The sequence below is a fragment of the Drosophila suzukii genome (genome assembly GCF_043229965.1).
Source record: "Drosophila suzukii chromosome 2 unlocalized genomic scaffold, CBGP_Dsuzu_IsoJpt1.0 scf_2c, whole genome shotgun sequence".
Lineage (NCBI taxonomy): Eukaryota > Metazoa > Arthropoda > Insecta > Diptera > Drosophilidae > Drosophila > Drosophila suzukii.
In genome coordinates this window covers 5,823,926-5,846,769 of record NW_027255896.1, presented here as the reverse complement: position 1 = coordinate 5,846,769, position 22,844 = coordinate 5,823,926, and the positions used below count along the sequence as shown (strand labels likewise).

At 41.3% G+C, this 22,844-nt stretch overlaps 1 protein-coding gene across 1 annotated transcript; it reads left to right on the top strand.

Moving 5' to 3' along the window:
• Positions 1–11,247: 11,247 nt before the first annotated feature.
• Positions 11,248–20,840, top strand: LOC139354280 (uncharacterized). The gene is made up of 6 exons (XM_070998500.1): positions 11,248–11,373; positions 16,828–17,546; positions 18,111–18,547; positions 18,611–19,165; positions 19,244–19,434; positions 20,568–20,840. Exons 1-6 carry the CDS (start codon positions 11,248–11,250, stop codon positions 20,838–20,840), a joined length of 2,301 nt encoding a protein of 766 aa, XP_070854601.1.
• The last annotated feature ends 2,004 nt before the right edge of the window (positions 20,841–22,844 follow it).

The window sequence follows — 22,844 nt, the reverse complement described above, 5'->3', positions numbered from 1 at the left end:
CTGGCGTAGCTAATGTAGTAGCGGATGCGTTATCCCGAGCCCGCGCTGAAATTAATTTGATCAGTTCCTCAGGATCAGTCCATAGCGACGAAAGCTCGCCACACAATCTCATATTTTCGGTAGAAGCTCCAATTAATGTATTTAAAAACCAGATATATTTACTGACAGATGACACAACATATCACAGACATATTATTAAAATTTTATGCACAAGAAAAACTTCTAGCAATTTTAACTAACAGACTTGACCCTAAACTTATAAACGAAATCATTACATCCGACGAAATAATGGGAAAAATTCAAAACATTTACCCCACTTATTTTAAACCATCCAAAGTAAGGTTCACCCAAAACGAAATAGACGACGTAACTTCAAAGTCTCAACAAAACGAAATAATTACACTCGAACATAAAAGAGCTCATAGAGATGCAAAAGAAAATAAAATACAAATTTTAAAACATTATTTATTTTCCACAAGCAATAAAGAAAATTCAAACAATAGTTCAAGCCTGTCAATCTTGTAAAGAATGAAAATACGATAGACACCCCCCAAAAGGAGAAATCCAACCGACCCCTATTCCTAATTACCCGGGAGAAATAGTTGACATCGATATTTATATCACAGAAAAACATAGAGTCTTAACGGGAATCGACAAATTTTCAAAATATGCTCAAGTAAAAATTTTAGAGTCAAGAGCATCCGAAGATATTAAAAATCCGTCGAGGGAAATGTTAATTGTTTTTAGTATGCCGAAATGGATAATATTGAACAAAGAACGCTCATTAGGCTCAGCAGCAATCAAGTTTATGTTAGAAGATGAACTCAAAATATCAGTGCACACGACTGCTCCATATGCATCGACAAGTAACGGACAAATAGAGAGGTTTCATTCAACTCTAACCAAAATCATGCGGTGCCTCAAAAAAGACAATGGGAGCATGACATTTGAGGACTTAATCTTCAAAGCAGTTCAGGAATATAATAAATCGATCCATTCTGTGACAAAGGAGAGTCCGATAAACATATTTTTAGAAGCACAATCTCCAGTTCAGCAGAAGATAGAGAAAAAAAAACGAGAAGAAATCAGACAGAAAATTCAGAAAAAACAAACAGCCGACATCGAATATCATAATCAGGGCAAAGTACAACCAAAATTTTTTAAGCCAGGCGATACAGTCCACGTAAAATTAGATAGAAGGCTAGGCAGTAAACTTACACCTAGATACAAACCTGAGAAAGTAGCAGAAAACCAAATGACCACTATTAAAACACAAACCGGAAAAATCATACATAAAAGTAATATAAGAACATAATTTTTCAGACTATTTTTACCAACATGCTTGGGGATAACCACAGTCCTCGACTATTCCAACTCACTAATCATCTCACTCGAAACCGGATTAGCGGCTAAGCAAGACGGAACATTTAAAATCACTACACCGCTACCTTTCCTACGAATTAAAACAGATTCATACTGATTTACGTAAACTTTAACCTCAAACAAGGAAGAACGCTATAGTCAAGTACCTCGACTATCAGATACCCGTTACTCAGCTAAAGGGACCAAAGGGAAATGGTGATATGCAAGCAGCAAAGTGAGATTAAAGTGCGCCACCTACCGGCGGTAGACAGATTTAAGCGTTATGGGCGTTAGAGTGGGCGTGGCAAACTTATTTTGATCAATCGATAGGTATTGACGAGACCAATACATTTCAGTTAACATTTTTTATTTAGCATGAAAATTGTGGGCTTCACAGGTTTGGGCGGTTTGTGGGCGTTAAAGGGGGCATGGCAAACTTTTTTTTGGGTCAATGGATAGGTATTGATGAGAACAATACATTTAAATTAAAATTTTAATTCTAGCTCTAAATCTGTAGGAGCCACAGTTTTGGGCGGTTTGTGGACGTTAGAGTGGGCGTGGCACTCTGCTGAAACAAACTTGCGCTGCGTAAGAAGCTCAGGAATCTTCACGCCAAATCTTAATAGCTCTCTTAGCTCTTAATAGCTCTTATAGTTTCCGAGATCTCAGCGTTCATCCGGACGGACAGACAGACGGACAGACGGAGAGACGGACATGGCTTGATCGACTCGGCTGGTGATCCTAATCAAGAATATATATACTTTATGGGGTCGGAAACGCCTTCTGCCTGTTACATACTTTCCGACGAATCTAGTATACCCTTTTACTCTACGAGTAACGGGTATAAAAAGACAAATGAGGGCAATTGAAGCGATAGGTACCGCATGGAAATGGCTGGCGGGATTACAAGACCACCACGACTACGAGACATTAGAAAATAAGGTGAATGAGCAATTAGAAAACAACAAGAAACAGGTAGTAATTAACAGACTAATTAATAAAAAAATTAGCCAACTTCCTACCCAGAGTTCGGAAGAAATCGTAAATCAAAAAGCAAATATTCTAAAGTATAAAATTCAATTATTAAAAGAAGAATTAACCAACATTATATACGCAATTACATGGGCCAAATCGAACACAATAAATTCTTTTGTATTTACAAGCACAGAAACAACAGTAGTAGAAGATATCTTTAAAACATAAAACAACTTATTTTTTAACATAGAGGAATTATTGGAATTTGCTAAAACTAAATTAGCCAACCATTAAAACGGATAATTGTAGAACTTTAAAAATTAAAGCAATAAAAAAGGCCCAAGTAATCAATGACATAAAATACGAAAATTTGTTAGAATGTAAGACACAATTATTTCCAATTAAAAATCCTTGTGAGTCCCATAATGATAAGACAATTTGTAATTTAGAAAACTTGTTAGATTTAAGCAATGATACTTGCGTAACGCTTTCCTGAACCTTCGAGAACCAGAACGTAAGATGATCAACAATCAACACATACCGGATTTCGAAGAAATACTGCCAGGCACCATACTGCTAAACGACTTGAATCTTGCTAGATGAGAAACTCCTACAACTGCTCGGTTCCTTCATAATACAATACCGTAATTCAACTGTAACTATTGGCGAAACTTCCTACAAGTCAAGGGAAATCAACATGGTCGAACCAGAACCTCCGATATTCCAACTAATGGGAGAAAAGACGAAGCTAGAAGAAGTACTATCATTACAAATGGTCAAGGAACTCAACATCAACAACACGAAAGCGCTGGAAAAACCAACAACTTTAGAATCTTCCCTTAGTTACGGATCCGCCATCATCCTTCTACTAATAATAGGATCGATCACGGAACTTCTACGAAGACAGAAGTCAACGGAAAGTACATCGGCTTCTATTCCAGAAACGCAGGCAAAGCCTCCACATTCCGGACCTGTACTCTACTACGTGGTGACCGAGGACAGTCGCGTTTAAGGAGGGAAGAGTTAACACCCAAAGTGATATGAAGACCCAGACCGAAGAAGAAGTAAGCATTGATTGCACAAACAATGCCCCCAATAAAGTTCACACGAGCTAAGCCACTCGCGCTAGGCTTGCACCTTTTGATTACACCAGTTTACAAAAAAAAAATTGATGAAGTACGTCTTCGAGGAAACCTTTGTTTTCCGGTAAGGTACATATCCCTGATTAAGAAAAGGGCACTTAAAATTTTTTCTATGGTATCATTTTTTTTTTAAGTTTAAAAAACGTTTTTCGCACTTTTTTATTTTCTAACTCGAGTTCTGATAAACCGAATTCAGTTATCAAAGACTCATTTTACAGGTAATATAATGCCCTTGAACTTTATTGTACACATCATTGAGTTCCATTCATTAGTTTAGAAGCTACACTTCGTCAAAGTTGAAAAGGTTGGAAAAAATGCAAAAACGCTGGCATAAATGGCTTCTTTAAAAATACACGCCTAAAAACCGAAATTAGTTTTATGTTGTTTTATTGAAGGCTGAACCTTAACGGAGAATATGCGCCATTGATCAAGACAATCCGTTGGTAAATTTTTTACAGATTTTTACAGATGTTTAGACTGCAAAGTACCTGATGTAACTAAAGATGACAATCTTGATCACCTACCTCAAAATACATATTGAAATTGTGATAATATAAATTGCGGCTGTTATAATGGTACCTGTGATAGTAGTTTTAGTTTCGCGTGTGTAACTGACTCTGATGTCCTTAAATCAATGTTACCAACTTCAATAAAGCTACACTCTTTCAGTGAACGGTCGTGTTTTTGTCTTGCGCTCCGAATTTTTGTTCTTTTTGTCCATAAACCACCGGGGTTTAATTCATATTTTCATACATTTATATAACTTTTTATGTCCCCCACAATATCCTTTCGCTTCGCGAGTGCATAGTGATTGTTTTGTGTTTAAATTAACAAAATTAGTTTGCACGTCTAATCTCTGTGCAGTGTTTGTTGTTATTGTTTTTTTTAATTGCCTTCTTCTTTTCTTCCAAACGATGTTTGGAGCGGTAAGAGTCTAAACGGTAGTTGCCCGCACTCCCGCATATAACTTTGTTTTTGGAACATAAAAAACTTGCGCTCCCCCAGCTTACTTACTCCCGCTCATTCTCTCCCGCTCTCTAACTCTCTCTTTTACTTGCGTAGATTTATTCTCTTGGCACTGTGGTTCGGAATATCGCGATAATGGCTGTCTGCAATTTAAAGAAATGCAAGTCGTTAATTTCGGCTGGACAACAGAGCATTCCGTGCCATTCGTGTGAGAATATTTTTCATGAAAAATATCTTGGCTATTCGGGCCTGGTACGCGATGCAATCGACATGAGAAGTGGCTTGCGCTACTATTGTGATGAATGCATTGCTTATGAAACCCAGGCACTCTCTATAAGGCGGCTTACATAAAGCACTGTTACGGAATAAATCCGGAACAGCCATAGAAATACGGATCTGCTTGTGGCGCTTGAGTCACAGCTCACTAGCCGTATGCTATCTGAGCCCGATTCTCCTAAGCGTAAAAAGATCGCGGTCGATAGACAACCCACGGTAGCCGCTAGTGTAACTCTCTCTGGCGATCCGGGGTCTGCAGCACAGCAGTCGATCTCAGCCGCCGCACAAATGGTTCTGAGATCGAAAGCTAAAAAAGATTCGGTTTCCGAATGCAAAGGACGCGAGATTTTGCCGCATAAGACGCCCGAAAAATCTGCTATAAACAATAAAATAATAATTCCAACGCCGCATGTTGACTTAACGTCCGGAGTACCGACTGAAACTGGTAGTGCAGCCGTAAATGCCGTAGTACCAAAACCTGTCACATGCGTGGTATCTAAATAGTCACCTGTGTACCGCAGCGGAAACAAATTTTTGTTTCTCGGCTAAATCCTGACCTTTTATCCCTGGACATTACGGCCTATATCCGTAACAAAGTTCAGATTGATGATCTAAAGGTTGAACGATTTAATTTTCCATATGCTAGGGAAGTATCATCTTTTAAGATCGGTGTTCCCTGTGCTCATTTTGCAACTATGTGCTCAGCCAATTTTTGGGCTGCTGGCATTTTTGTTAAAGAGTACGAAGCTAAAAAAAAGAAAATTCGTTCAAGGGAAGTTGGAAATCCCTTTAAAGAGCCATCCACATCTGCATCCTCATCTATCTCAAAAAACTAGATTCTTTTCTTCAGCTTTCTTATCAGAATACAAGAGGTTTACAAAGTAAGTTGACCAAATTGTATACTGATAGTTTTTCCTTGTCTTCCCATGTTATTGTTTTTACTGAAACCTGGTTAAAACCGGAAGTTCTAAGTTCCGAAGTTTTTCCAAGTAAGTACACAATTTACAGGCTTGATCGTCCGTCCCGACGTGGAGGTGGAGTTTTAATTGCAGTTGACTCAGAATTAACGTCTGAAGTAATAACGTCCGACGAAATAAATGACATTGAATTTCTGTGTATAAAACTATCCCTTCCGGGTATTTCTATATACATAACATGTTCATATATTCCGCCATCATCGGAATTCCCGACATATGCGAATCATCTGTCCGCTATCCAGTTTATTTCAAGTAAACTATCAGGCGACATGGTCCACCGTCGAGACCTCAAATATATTGTTACCTTCAACGCAGCATGATTTTCTTGACGGTTTGCTTGATATTTCATTGTCTCAAGTAAATCATGTTTTAAATTTCTTAGGACGATTACTGGATCTATGCTTTGTTTCCAGTCCAGATTGTGTTTGCATAGCTAGAACCTCTGCAATTACTTTACCAGAAGACCCTTATCACCCAACGCTAGAGCTGACTATTGACACGGGTACAAAAGTGTATGAAGTATCTGAAAAAATAGCTAAACGCATTCCCTGCTTTCGTAGAGCGAACTTTGCACTCATTAATAGCCTTATAGCTTGCTCGGATTGGTCCAATCTGTACTTAAGTACTAATATAAATGAAGCGGTTAATATATTTTATAACATTAAACGAAGTTTTTGATACATGCGTTCCTACGTATTATCCTAAAATTTCAAACCAACCCCCGTGGTTTAACAAAGAGCTGGCACGACTTAAAAATGTAAAGTCTAGACTCTACAAAAAGTTTAGAGCTTCAGGTTCACAAGCTGCCTTTTCCCGATACTCAAGTGCTCGGTCTGATTTCACCGTGCTTAACGCCCAGTGTTATAAAAACTATTTAGATCGTTGCAAGACCCAGTTTACACTGGATCCAAAACAGTTTTATAATTTTGTTAACACAAAGCGTAAATCTTCTAGTTACCCATCATCACTTAAATTTGAAAATTCGGCTGCTAGCACTGATCAAGCCATAGCTGATCTTTTTGCACAGTTTTTTCAAACCACCTATTCAACATCAAGTCCTCCAGATCAGTCTTACCCATATGTCATTCCTAAATCAAACTTTATTTGTTGTCCTGTTATAAGTAAAAGCTCACTTCTTTTAGATTTGCAGAGGGTCAAGCCAGTCTACTCTCCGGGTCCTGACGGAGTCCCTGGATGTGTGCTTAGGTATTGCGCTGAGACTTTGTGTAGACCATTGCACAAACTGTTTACTTTGTCTTTAGAAACATCCGATTTCCCACACAGATGGAAGGAGTCGTTTGTTATCCCGCTTCATAAAAAAGGGAGTAAATTGAACGCATGTAATTACAGAGGTATTTCAAAGCTATCAGCTACACCGAAGCTCTTTGAGAACATTATTACGCCTCATTTACAACACAGTTGTAGGTCCCTTATTTCCTCTTGTCAACACGGATTTATAAAACGTAGGTCAAAGACAACCAACCTTTTGGAGTTTACTTCATTTGTTATAAGTGGGTTTAGAAAGAATCGTCAGACTGATGTGGTCTACACTGATTTTAGTAAGGCGTTTGATTCTGTAAATCACCCGATTTTAGTCCGAAAATTTGACCTTTTAGGGTTTCCAGGTGTTCTTCTTAGGTGGATCTTCAGTTATTTGAATGATAGGACTCAAAGGGTCATTTTTAAAAACTCTTTGTCATCCCTAATCCGAGTTACGTCCGGTGTACCACAAGGAAGTCATCTTGGTCCGCTCCTGTTTACATTATTTATAAATGACCTCCCATTAGTCTTAACGAAGTCACGGGTTCTTATGTACGCAGATGACGTTAAGTTGTGCCTGCAATATAATGACCCCGCACAAAGTTTAGCTTTACAATCGGATCTAAATGCATTTCAAACATGGTGCATGGGTAATGAATTGAATTTAAATGGTTCTAAGTGTAAGCTAATGACCTTTTTCGTGTCAGCCCCCACTACTCAACGTATACTTTGAGTGGTTGTGCGTTAGATAGGATAACGCATGCTGACGACCTTGGAGTCTATATGGATCCTAGAGGTACATTTTCCGATCACGTTACTACTGTGGTAAATAAAGCCAGGGGCGTGCTTGCATTTATCAAAAGGTGGTCGAAGGAATTCGATGATCCCTATGTCACAAAGACCTTGTTTATTTCATTAGTCCGACCAATTCTTGAGTACTGCGCTCCTGTTTGGAGTCGCTAATATGGGGTGCATATAGACCGGATTGAGTCTGTGCAAAAAAACTTCTTAATATTTGCCTTACGTAGACATAACTGGGATACAAGCCTAATACTACCATCCTACTCTGGTAGACTACTTCTAATTAACTTACCATCGTTAGATAACCGTATAACTATGCTTGGTATTACGTTTATTAAAAATCTTATTCATGGTGATCTAGATAGTCCCGAGTTACTGGGTCGCCTGCATTTTAATGTGCCAAATAGATTCACTAGAAACTATATTCCTTTAGTATTAAATCACTGTATCTCTAATTATGCAATGCATGATCCTTTTAGAGTACTTTGCAATGATTATAATAGACTATATCATCTAATATCTACTACTGACTCACTTCCTATCTTTAAATCAATAATACTATCCTCCCTAGTAACTAATTAGTTTTACTTGATGTATTTTGTCTATTCGTATATTGACCTATATTTTTAATTGTCTATTGTTACATTGTCTTTTTCTTTGTCCGCGATTATATTTACTCGCCCAAAACGGTGATGGGCTCCGCGCGTAACCAGCTTTGCTTGGTGTCGTATGGCCACCTGTTTGTACTGACCATAGTGCATCAACGTCCAGAATGTAGAACCCGAGCTGGAAGCCGTAGCCCGCGACGATGAAGATTGGAGGACCCCAATTAATAACAAGCCGTCCAGAATCTATATCTCTCAATTCTGCAAATAAAGTTCAGAGAAACTCCAATAGTCCTAACTAATGATAACGCCAACTGATTTGATGAACTTTCAGCCATTGACACAAACGATGAACATGTAAGCGTTTATCAAACAGCCAGCCAGATGAGGGATAACCCCGATCAGGCCATTACCAGCGGCGGCATGGTAGCAGCAACAACAACAACAACGTCGAACGCAACAACAGTTACGCCAACAATGTAGGCAACAACAGTATTATAAATAAAAACAACAATTATATCAGCAACACTAGCCAAGACAACATTACCAACAACCCACCCAATCTCAAGCCACCTCCGATTGTGATTAATAACTGCGAGTATCTGAACGGCCTTATCAAATCTACTGATAACATCGTTCATTCGTCTAAATACTCCGTTAAATGTCGTTCAAGCAATTCAGTTTTGATCCTTGCTACAGGTCCATTAATAGGCCAAAAAGCGGTTCCGACAAAACAAAGTTCGTCTACCTAGTGTTTGTTGAACTAGAGCCACCTTCAAATTATAAGGACTGTGTTGTCAACCATCAGGCAGTAGGACGTCGAAAAACTTTTCCATCCCTGGGTATCTCTCTGCTCTAAAGATCCTCTACAAAAAGGACGCCTGTTCGCTCAGATGCCGTGGGAGGTCCGTCTTAGGCAAATGTCACCAATGGTCATTCTCGACACCAAATTCAACAGGTTTAACCATCCCAGTTGCAGCAACTTGCGAACCAGCAAAACAACCAATTCCCTCCCCTCCAAGAAATAGGAGGGCTTACCAGCAACAAAAGCTACAGTTACAACTACAAACAACACAGAAGATAGCCCTAAACCAACAACAACACCCAGAGACTCGCCAATAGCAAATGCACCACCAACAGTCCTTCCAGCAGCATCATCAACGGAGTCTCCAGCAATTCCAAAATAATCAGCAAGGGAATCGACAAGAACAAATGTGTATACAATCTGAAGAAAATCTGTCTGACCTCGTTGCTCGGTGTTTACGCCAAAAGGGCGTTTAATTTCAGGAGGCAGTGTCGAGCGGCAGTTTTATCCAGATGTCTACATCTCGCGCACTCACACTGCCGTCCGCCCTTCCTCTCCATCTCTCCCTTAAGACTCCGCTCTGCTCTGGAGCGCTTAAGTCAAGTTAGGCTTAAGCAGTTCATGTTTCAAAATATACTAATAAACATCTATGCACGTCGCGCAAAAAAACACAAAGTACACACGGGTTTTTGCGTACCACTCGATCTTGGGGCTTCATCTATTTCAACGATCAAGTCACCCCGCCCAACATTTTGGTCCTTTGAGCAGGATTTTAAAATCTTTGGATTTTCATCTCATGGAGTTTCCTTTCATTTTGTCCCAGCAGGCATGAACCGCTCCAGATAAGTTCCACTTTCTATAATTGCCGGTCATGCAGCCAGTTTTTCGAAAGTTATTAAAAAAAGTTATTAATCCGACGCAATGGCATTAAATATATGTATTTCAATTCCGTTACTTGTGCCCGAGAATAATCCTGTTTCCTTTGCCCACAATTGTAAACTTGAAAAAATTCCCTCAATTCCAGTAGATATTTTAGTGCTACTATTCAACTACAATATTTCTCAAATATATTTTCAATTCCAAGTGTGTGTAAAATATAACGCAGCCACAGTAAAAAATTCCCGATCATAAAATTTTTCCTTATTTATTACTGTTTTCCAGCTGCGTGTGTATATTTACATAAATATTCTAATACAGTCCACTCTAACTACTCTTTCTAATACAGCCTAAAATTAAAAACAAAGTTACAATATCCACAAATGTACTCCAGCAATTCGTCTGCAATTTAGTTGTGCAGGTGACAAACACACGCACCGACAACCAAACATAAGCGACGACTTTACAATTCCCGCAACGTTATTCCGCTACTCGCACCCCACATATGTACATATGTACAATGTACATGCATACGTATATCGATATTTTCGCCAGTGCATAGTGGGTCAAGAGCTCACAAAAAATGTTCATTTCAAACAAATAAAATGAAAGTCCGTAATTCTTAACATATGTCCGACCATCCGATACAATAAATATTTATTGAATCTGCCTATCCGACAGTGTAACTGAACGGGTGTTTCTGTCGATTAGGAGACAGCTGTTTTCTGGCGACTCTGAGAAGCAGTGGACAACAGCAGTTTTAACAGCGAACGTTAGATTTCTGCTGCTAATGTTAGCAGCGCTTCACTATAAAGAAGCCATAAGGAGATGTTGGTCGCGTTTTTATAACCGAGCTTTTATATTCCCTAATTTGTAAATCAAAAAGTTAGATTGAATGTGTACAAATGAATGCAACTTGTGAAGTTCACCATATTTCTGAGTTTTTATTACAAAGTGTGTGAAAGACCCCCAGAGTAGACTTCTGCTCAACTTTGACGATCGGGTGCGAATCGTCACAATATTTTGGTGGCCCATGAGGGGAACATACACTCATAACTTCATCAGCTTCCAATATTTGTAAACTTACTTCAATCGTTGAGCTTACTTGTTTGCACATCTACTATTAGTTTAAACCAGCAAAGTTACGCAACCTTTGCCACGTACATCGCCATAACGGAGCCTCGAATAACGGAGAAATCAAGATGTCGAGGAGAATAGCGGATTCAACCAATGCCTATTGCCAGCTCATGCGACACACTAGTCTCGTGAAGTTTGCCATACCCTTCCTTCAAAGTTTGATCCCAATACGAGCGGAACGACTGAAACAGGTGAGTGTGGTTGTGAGAGTATTTGTGCGTGGTATTTCAAAGCAGAGTGCAATAGGAAAATATTAAAATGGGTAAAAATGAAAGTAATGGTAGTTATTTGGCACAACAGAGTTCGGCACCATTGGCTGTGGTCCAGCCTTTTGGTGATTTGTACGCAATGCAGATAGACTTATCTTCCAGGTTGAGCCAACTAATTAAAAATGCTAAAAAGGACGGTCAAATAAAGAAAACTAAATCCTACTATGAGTTTCGCCTTAACAAGCTCAACGAGCTTTCAAAACAATTTTACACAAATCATCAAGCGCTCATTTTACAGCAATGTCCAAGATCGCATCCATATTTTGCGGATGCTGTTGAGGACAATTAAACCAACCAAACATCGTTCAAGCGCTTAGACTCAAACGGCATCCTGTTCGAGCTGAGATCACGGGAATTGGTAATATGTCGCATAATCAGTGCAGGCACAGCACCGACTTCACCATAATCTCATGTTCAGGATCTGATTTTAATGCCTACGTATCCTCAGCCTTCATCCTTCGGTCACTAACAGGTCATTTACCTAAACAAAATGTAAACATTAAGTTCTGTAAACATCTCCAGGGGTTATCCTTTGCAGATCCTAATTTATTTATTTATTTATTTATTTATGTATTTCGCCAACAGTTGGTACCTTAACTGGCTACTTGTCTATTACTAAACTAAATACTAAGGGACGAAAAGTAAATGTAAAGGGTTTTCTTAATTAATTCCATGGGGGAGCATGGGTCCAGCCACATGTGAGATGGAAGTTTGTTCCAGTAGAACAAGGCTCTACACCGAGGCTCATTAAAAGCATAGTTAGCTCTATAGGCCGGAATAAAAAAAGGTTCAAATGACCTTAAAGACCTACCAGGTACGGAAAAGCCTATGCTACTCAGCAATGCAGGGCAGTCTATTTTGGAGGACAACAGGTCACAAATAAAAACTAGTGCGCTAGTTGTTCTACGATCTTGTAGGGAAGAAAGGTGCACAAGACGACATTTCGCAGAGTAAGAGGGAACCGGGTCATTCAAGTTTAGAGCAAGAAGGGCAAAAGATATGAATTTTTTTTGAACACGCTCAATACGATCGATGTGTGTAGTACCAGTCGGACTCCAAACAAACGAGGCATATTCCAATCTGGACCTAATGAACGAAGAAAAAAAGCCTTAGTTTCGTGTACGGATCTTTAAATTGCGTGGAATTTCGTTTTACAAAACCATACATAGCGTATGCCTTTGGAATTATGTAATTTATGTGATCAATGAAAGTAAATTTGATATCAAATATAACTCCTAGGTCCAGTGATTCATGTCTTAAGGAAAGAACATGGGAACTAATGGAATACGAGCTAAGGACGTTAATTAATCGTTTCCTGTACCCTCATTTTGAAGAAGTTCACTATCGGAGATTGAATTCACAGACCTAAATATTTTAAGATCGTCCGCAAACAACAGGAATTCAGAATTTGTTATGCAATAGCTTAAATCATTAATGAAGATGATGAATAGAAACGGACCCAATGCACTTCCCTGAGGAAGGCCAGAAGTAGCCACATGCGGGTTTGAGAAAACACCATTGCACTCCGCCCATCTAAATAAGATTTAAACCAATTTAATATTGATGAATGAAATCCCAATTTCTGCAATTTTGCCAATAGAGCATTATGGAAGACTTTGTCAAATGCTTTGGCGAAGTCGGTGTAGACTACATCAACTTGATGATGACTGATGAACGATTGGATGCAAACGTAGCTAAGTTAGTGGTAGTTGACCTTCCAGGCATAAAACCATGTTGGTTAGGACTGATGATCCACCAGCAAGAAAAGTTAGCTGATTAGTTACAATTCGTTCAAACATTTTTGAGACATTACTTAGCTGTGCAATTGGCCTATAATTGAAACAATATTTTTGTAACCAGACTTGAATATAGGAGAAACTGTGGCAAGTTTCCATCTATGTGCAAATACGCCAGTGGAAAGAGACTTGTTGAATATCATTTTTAGGGACTCACAAAGAACATTTATACAGTTTTTCAAAATAAATGGAGAAAGGCCATCGCAGTCTAATTTTCCTGAGTCGTTAAAACTCTCAGCAGCCATATGACAGTCCAAATCAGTAACATCTAAGCACCCAATATTTAGCATCGTGGCGACTGAGTGAATCATCGTCATTCCACAGCGAGCTCGGTTCAAAGTTAGATGCATAGTAATTAGCAAATAGATTAGCAACCCCAATATCTGAAGAAGCTAAAATACTTTCATATGACATAAGGGAAGGAAAGTAGGAGGTTGTTCGTTTAGAATTGACAAAGTGCCAGAATGCTTTAGGATTGGTAGTTAGTTTACACTCTATATCAGCAATATATTGGCTGTACTTATACAACAATTTATTGAGGAACTCAAACACACGCTTATGTTGTTTGTACCGATCAAAGTCAGCAGCATCACCGCTTTCTATGTAGCGCTTATAGAATTTATTTCGGAGATTTTGGTATTTTTTTAGTCCTTTTGTGTACCATGGTAGTCTATAAGAACTTTGAACTCTAGTTTTAGCGTATCTGCCTATAATAGTAGAGAGAAAAGATATAAAAACTTCATAGGTCGTATTCACATCCGCATGCGAGAGGACTTCCGCCCATCTGATACTAGAAATATCACTACGGATAGAATCTGAACTGCTAGAATTAATTTAGGTCAGAGGCAGGCGAGAATTATTTGGTGAGAAAATATAACGAGTAATTAAGATTAATAGGGGCTTGTGATGAGCATCACACGCAGCTAGAGGATTATCGCTGCAACATAAAGTAAGTAATTTAAGTTATTAAATACATGGTTAATCTGGACTAATCCCATACTAAGAAGCTCATCGATGACTAAGATTTCGTGGGGAAGATGCAAGATACTGGGAACCATTGCTGAAGACTCAAGATCATGAACTCACACGAGCGAAGGTAGGTTGAAGTCGCCCAAGTCTTCCAGCTCCTGGTATAGGTGCTTCGGGGTATGATACTGTCAGGAAAATTGTTTCCGTAGGACCAGCGAGAGATACACAGAGTTGGTCGAGCAGAGAATCCTCGTTCTGGAGATAAATAGCAATGCAGCGCAGCTCACGCCGCACAGCAATTAAAACTCCGCCACCTCTGAGGCATCGTTTTTTAATGGAATCTCGATCCTTACGGAACACATGATAAAGATTTGTATCAAAGAATTCATTATCGAAGAAATCCATACTGAGCCAGGTTTCAACAAAAATGATGACGTCATGATCACCATGAGACGTTGCCTGGAAAAGGGATTATGCTTTCGTACGCATACCACCGATATTTTGAAAATAAATATTGAAATTTGTATCATGCTATCAATAACTGGTCCAGCATCATGGCCCGAATCCGTAAGAGGCCTCGCTGAGATTTTATCATAATTTATAAAATTATTTGTAAGAACCTTCAGTAAAGTAGTGGTACGGATACGAATAAACTGGTGATCGGCGCTCGAAATATTAGGTGGGCAGTCAATATTAGCATTCAAAATATAACTGCACGGAGGTGAAGAGAGAGAACGTACTACAGCAGCCGCAGTCCATTGTTGTTGTTGATGGCGAAAGCATCTCCAGAGAGCACCTTCAGAGAGAGCACTCTGAGAGGCTCGCCATTCAGCCAAATGTGTCGATAAAAGTGGTTGTAGAAAGTCGAACGTCAGAAAGGTAGAGACGGAGAGCGCATAACTTTTAGGCGATGAAGAGTAAGAATCCATCCGACTATCTAGGTACTTCGGGAGAGAGGCGCAAGATGATGAGAGCGCAACTCCGAGGAGCGCGCCGATATTAGAGCCAGGCGGACGGCGAAAGTCGCGCACAGCGGACAACAAAAGCTCCAGCTGATGTTGTTGATAAGGCATCAGGAGAGCAACGGAAAATGATGTGAGCGCAACTCCGAGGAGGGCGCCGAAATCCGAGCCAGGCGGACGGCGAATGTCGCACAAAGTGGACAACAAAAGCTCCAGCTGATGTTGTCGATGGTGCGTTAGGAGAGAGTCAGAAGATGAAGAGAGCGCAGTGAGAAAGGCAAGCAGCTGCCGATGTTGTTGCGAAAACGACTCCGACAAATGAGGAAAGGCTTTCAGACGATGTCCCGCAAAAGTATCGACGCCAGTGGCGTCGAACACTAGGGATTTTTTGATGTCTGAATTGATGATGAAGTTTTTCCAGGCTCCGGCAAATTAGATAAGATTCCATCCCCTACCCTTTTTACCTTAACTGAGTTCGGCCAGAAATCGTTTTTGAAGGCTTTATCGTAAAGCTGATCTGGGATACCAAGCTTGAAATTTACAAACTTTAAAGTTGTAACGTCAACATCTTTGCTTACAAGTTTTACACAAGTTAGAGAACTAGCATCCACCTTAAGCTTGGTGGACACATATTTTAAAACAGTGTTCGGCTCTGTATCAGTTGCAAACTTTCCGACATGCAAAAATTTCTTGGTCGGCAAAACATGAAGATCTTCGGCATTAGGAGCCATTCCAACAACATGTTTATTGGCCTTGTTGTTTTTCCTTCTTCTCTTATTTCAAACTTGTATGAAATTTCCTCTCTCAATATCCAGAGCATGATTAGAAGGGTCAACGACCGCGGAAGCCGTAGCAGCAGCAGCCGCATATGACTGGGGAGCTGCAGCTACGTTGGTAGGTCCCGGTAGACGAGGCTTGGGGTTTACATTCTGATTAAATGCATCATCTTTAGGGGGGAACCCCTCAAAGAATTTATTATGAAGGCCCTGGTATAAGCGCTCCAGGGCTTTCAATTTATCATCGAATTCATCGATTTTAGAATGCGAATCATTCGCAACCACACAGCTATCACATTGCCACAGTATATTTGGATTTAATAAGAGTTTGAGCACATCGTCCGGTAGGGCTACGCAAGAAGTAAGATAGGCGCGACGGCACAAAGAAGAGCAGCGAACAGCATCCGAAGCGCGAAGCTGGGCCAATGTAACATCAATTTTGCACTCGGGACAGCGGGGAAGTAACATAGCGAAAATTTTAAGCACGTCTAAACGCAATGAAAGCTAGATGACGACATCAAGTCGGTTCGCATTGACCTACTTATCGGCGTCGACACTATCCCGCAATTAATGCTTCCGGACATACGCAAAGGGACGGTTGCAGAACCAATTGCACAAAACACACAGCTGGGCTGGATAGTTTTTGGACCAGCTGAAGCAGCCCAGACGACTTCAATCTCCACTCGTTGTAATTTGGCAAACCTAAACAATATGGTACAGAGGTTTTTCGAATTGGATCAGGTCTCCACAACAAGACAACTCAACGCAGAGGAAAGATGGTGTGAAGACCATTTTCAACAAACTCATATCCGTCAGCCGAATGGGAAATATCTGGTTCGTCTGCCTTTAAAAACGTTGTTTGACCCCACACAGGTGAACGGCCGGTCAAGGCAAATCGCATTAAACTGTTTCCACGCCCTGGAAAGGAAACTTAATCATCGGCCAGATTTCAGTCAACAGTATGTCAGCACTATTCAAGAGTACTTTGATCTCAAGCAGATAAAAGAGGTAAAAGGTAGTGAGGAAGAACACACTAGGATCAACGCTCAAAGGCAACTCTCAATCTCTGCGTGCACCGTTCCACATCATGCTGTGATCAAAGACGATAGTTTAACTACAAAGATGCGCGTCGTATACGACGCTTCGTGCAAAACGTCTAACGGGAGGTCTTTGAATGATATTTTATGCACGGGTCCCGCCCTACAAAACGATCTTGGAGGAGTTATACTCAACTGGCGTCTCCATCGGTATGTCTTCGTGGCCGATATAACGAAAATGTATCGCTGCATAGATATGCATGAAGAAGATGCCCAGTATCAGCGAATTTTCTGGCGCGATGAAAAGGGACTCATCAAGGAATATTTTTTGACTACAGTAACGTTTGGCACTGCCTCGGCACCGTTCACGGCGATTCGAGTCATACATCAGATTGCGTCCGACGAGCGCGAACGCTATCCTCTGGCCGAGCATGTCCTTAAAAAAGAAATCTATGTGGACGATGTTCAAACAGGACACGAGACCGTCGACGGAGCTCTAAGAATTCGCAATGATGTCATCGCAGATCTGCAATCCGCAGGCATGGAGCTCAAGAAGTGGGCAACCAACCATCCAGATATCTTAGAAGGCATCCCAACTACAGATCTCTCTAGCAGTAGCATTTTTTAGATAGACAATAAGGACTCCATTAAAACTTTAGGGTTGTATTGGCACCCAAACAAAGATGGTTTTGGTTTTAATCTTAAGTTTTCTCTCAATCCTATATTCACCAAACGTTCTATACTATCCACAGTAGCACGCTTATTCGATCCGTTGGGATACCTGGCACCAGTGATCATCGCTGCGAAAATCCTGTTAAAGGAAGTTTGGAGTTTTCGTATCGAGCGCAAATATGAGCAAATATGAGCCCCCGCAATATTTGATTGGGACGACCCATTGCCAGATCAACTCGCCGAGCGGTGGCGACAGATCATTCAAGAGCTCCCCGACATTCAAGAGGTACACATCCCTCGTTGGTTAGGCTTCGATTTAAGGCATGTCTCGACGTTGCAACTACACATCTTTTGTGACGGATCATCCATGGCGTATGCAGCTTGCGCTTACTTTCGAGCTAGTTGTACGGATGGTTCCGTGCAGGTTAACTTATTATCCGCCCGCAGTCGAGTCACACCTGTTAAGCCGCTAACAATACCGAGAGTTGAGTTATCCGGAGTCCTGCTGTGTACACAATTAGCCGATTTGATTATCAATCAACTTCAAGCATCACATCACACCATATCCGTACTCTACTGGTCGGATGCAATGATAGTGCTGTATTGGATCAGCGGAGACCCCAGGCGTTGGAAGACATTTGTGTCGAATAGAATTGGAGCAATCCTGGAGGCAAGCTCGCCATCGCAGTGGAGACATGTTCTTACGCAAGAAAACCCAGCAAACAAACTCACCCCTTCCCAGCTGAAACATCACACGCTTTGGTGGAACGGACCACATTGGCTGCATCTTTCAGAGGAGCATTGGCCAGTCAATCCAGTTCAGTCCCCAAAATCAGAACTTATTTCAGGAGAGCAATCCTTAAAGCATATCGGAGCCCACATTTGTATAGAAGTGTAACCGTCTATCGAATCATATTCCTCCTATAATAAACTCTTATTCGTTACAGCCTACGTGAAACGGTTCATTTTTAACACTCGTCACAAAAAAGCGGATAGACTCACCGGCCCTATTCAGGTATCTGAATTCCAAAAGGCTTTGCTCGCACTGGTGCGGATGGTTCAACAAGAAGTCTATTCGGAAGAATTATCAAGACTACGATCCAAGAAATTTCTATCCAAACACAACAAACTCAGCCAGCTATCACCGTTTCTCGACGATGACGGGCTCATGAGAGTTAAAGGCAGACTTAAGAATGCTTTGCAGCTCTCCATGTCTCAACGCACACCAATAATCCTTCCAAAGGCCCACCACCTGACGATTTTGGTTATAAGGAACGCCCATCACAACACCTTACATGGCGGTGTGCAACTAACTTTATCTACAATTCATCAAGTTTTCTGGATCGTCAACGGTAAACAGGCAGTAAAAAGGATTCTGCGACAGTGCGTAACCTGTTTCAAACACCGGCCGTCACCATCAAGCCAACTGATGGGAGATTTACCAGCGCACCGTGTCAATCCGCCCAAACGGGCGTTCGAAGCAACTGGAGTTGATTACACTGGTGCGATTGAGATAAAGTCATCCAGGTTCACAGGACACACTTGCTAAAAAGCATACATTGCAGTTTTCGTTTGCTTAGCGAGCAAAGCGATTCATTTGGAAGCGGTCACGGGAATGTCAGCACAGCATTTTCTGTGGGCGCTGCAGCGCTTTATCGGCCGTAGGGGTTTTTGTCAACATCTATACAGCGACTGTGGAACCAACTTTATCTCATCCGACAAGTCTCTAAAGCTGTGGACCAATGAATTCTATAAAGGCATTGAAGAGACAGTAGCTCCTGAACTTACACGTCGAAACATTCAGTGGCATTTCAATCCTCCACGTAGTCCAAACTTTGGAAGACTGTGGGAATCCAACGTTAAAGCTGTTAAAACCCATCTTCATCGATCGTTTAATGGTATTCGAATGACGTACGAGCAGTTGTCTACTATTCTTGTCCAGATAGAAGCGTGCTTGAACTCTCGGCCATTATGCCCCTTAATGGACATTTTTTTAATCGGTCATTCGATGATGTCACTCGCTGAGCCTAGCCTTAAGGATTCTTCATTAAACACAGAGTTCCTGAATGGTCAAAGGATGTTTCGCCTTTTTTGGAGAAAATGGAGTGCAGATTGGCTATCTCATCTGCAGGCGCGCCCCAAGTGGCGCCACTAAACTGACAATCTTCAGCGTAACGACATGATCATCATCAAGGATGATCGAACTGGTCCTTCTGACTGGAAATTAGGGCGAATCATCGACTTACATCCTGGGGCCGATGGGCTCGTTCGAGTAGCTACAATTAAGACCTCAACGGATATTTACAAAGATTTGCCGTTTACCCTTGCCAAGATTTACTGAAGAGTCTAGCCCAAGTACACAACCCATGCACTTTTGAATATATCCGCATTCACACCATAACACACTTCAACCTTTTCAGAGTTAAGCATGGTCTAAGGCTTTGAATACTGTGTCCAGTATTGGTGGCGGCATTAACGGGTGTTTCTGTCGATTAGGAGAAGCTGGACAGCTGTTTTCTGGCGACTCTGAGAAGCAGTGGACAACAGCAGTTTTAGCAGCGAATGTTAGATTTCTGCTGCTAATGTAAGCAGGGCATCACTACGAAGAAGCCATAAGGAGAAGCTGGTCGCGTTTTTATAGCCGAGCTTTTATAATAACTAATTTGTAAATCGAAAAGGTAGCAATAAGTCAAAGATTGAATGTATACAAATTAATACAACTGGTGAAGTTCAACATATTTCTGAGTTTTTATTACAAAGTGTGTGAAAGACCTCCAGAGTAGACTTCTGCTCAACTTTGACGATCGTCACAACAGTAACCGTATATATTTACAATCTTGATTGGTTCCTAAATTCCATTTTAAGACCGTTTCCTTACTGAATTAAAATTCTAAATTATTTTAGGTCATGACAACATCAGTAATATCCGCTTTAACCCGATTTATGGCCACAGCTGCCTGTCTGATCCACTTTGAGGCCACTGTGAACGCTCCAGGTGCTCCTACCCAAACGTTATCCGCCTGTAAAATTCGACGCGATCACTTCAACTCCTTGTGGCAAACGGTAAAGGCAGCATACGACATATGCTCCGACTGCATTGTGGGTGCAGGCGAGAGCGCAGCAGACAAGAAATCCATACTTAAGTCCAAGTATTACCAAACGTACTCCACTTATTAAATATTTGCCGCGCAGCTGATGAAACAAATCCAAAAAGGCTCCTCCCAAATACCTCAAGCTCCAGTACTTCCGTCCCAAAATTGCACGTCTTATGGCTGTCGGCTCCCTCCTATCGACACAGAGGTTTTCTCTGGCGATTATCTTCGCTGGCCGACTTTCCGGGACCTTTTCACGGCAATATACATAGACAATCCGATTCTAACGCCCGTTGAAAAATTATTCCACTGAAATTCAAGCTCATTCCATAGTTTCAAGATCCCCACTCACCAATGATGGCTTTCGCTCAGCCTGGAATAACCTAACTGAGCGTTTCGAAAATAAGCGATTGCAGGTGAACAGTCACCTGAAAACACTTTTCAATGTGCAATCCATAGCACAGGAGTCGGGAGCAGCCTTAAAAGAGCTTCAACGCACTTTTCAAGGTTGCTTAACTTTCTTAAAATTTTCCGGTTTTACTATTGAGAATCCTGGTTTATATGTGCTCGACAAAACTACCAAAGCTCACTTTCTCATTATAGGAGCAATCCATCCAAAATAAAGCCGAAATTCCTACGTGGCTTGAGCTTAATTCCTATTTGACAGAGCGCCATCGAACTCTTGAGGCCGTCGATAGCTTCCGATCTGCCAATTTCCACCACGTCCAGAATTTCCAAAAATAAATTCTTTCAACACAAGGCTAGTTCCGATACCCAAAGGGTGCGATCTGTGTTCGAAGAAGAACCACCCCGTCCGTATATGTCCACGCTTCCTACAAATGACGGTAGACGAGTCTGCCAAAAGATCCATCCTCTACGGAAGTGCCACCACTTTCTACGGCAAAGCCCCCAGAATCGGCTCCAGGAAGTACATATCCAGAAGTACTGCTCCAATTGCTTGGCTCACAATCATACCAAGGACTCCTGCCGCAGTGGTCATCACTGCCACAAGTGTGGAAAGGGCCACCACACTCTCCTATATACGGACGACCGATCTACACTTGCAACATACTCCTGAGCCTACTATCCTGAAGTTCTTGCTACGGGTGACCTCGCAAGGGGTGGGAGAATGTTTACGTCAAAAGGGCGTTTAATTTCAGGAGGCAGTGTCGAGCGGCAGTTTTATCCAGATGTCTACATCTCGCGCGCTCGCACTGCCGTCCGCCCTCCCTCTCCCTTAAGTCTCCGCTCTGCTCTGGAGCACTTAAGTTAAGTTAGGCTATGCACTTCGCGCAAAAAACCACAAAGTACCCCCGTGTTTTTGCGTACCATTCGATCTTGGGGCTTCATCAAGCCACCCCGCCCCAACACTCGGTTTGAAAAAATGCTCCAGATGATAATGTCAATGATGTCCCTTATATCCAACCTCCTACCCCAAATAGCGCCAGGATCACTACAACTGTCGCTAGTCTCCACTCTAATTTTACAGCCCAAAAAATTGGACTAAAATCGGTGTGTGGAACGCCGACAGGGGCAGAACTCTAGCGGATATTATACTCACTTTTCATATGCAGATTCTTGCTACAGTAGGGACTACACGTTACCCATACAGCCAACGCATGCCATCAGCCATAGACTTCGCCATCTACATAGGAATTCGTTCTGATTTTCTAGCCATCTCTGAAATTCTTAAGTTCGGAGCACAACCCATTCATGAACCAGCACAGAGTCTCCGCTTGTAAACTTTCCCGCATGACGTGCATCCTGCCTCAGAATGCAAATATACCGCAGTTTCAGGAAGCGATTAACGGTTTTATTAGCCTAAACATCAAACTAAACACTCCTGATAACATTTAGGATGCTACTGAAATGTTTGTGCGAAATGACCACATCGCTGCTGAATCATCAACCCGCGGTCAAAGACCAAACAGCCCATCTGATCCACCTCATGCACCTTTAAAACCTGAGGTCCTGGATTTGGTGAGGTTGAAAAGGGCATTGCGTCGCAGATTTATGCGTTTTCGAGATCCTGCTGACAAAAGAGAATATCGTCGCGCTGAAGGCGAAACTGTTGCATAAAACGAAGAGT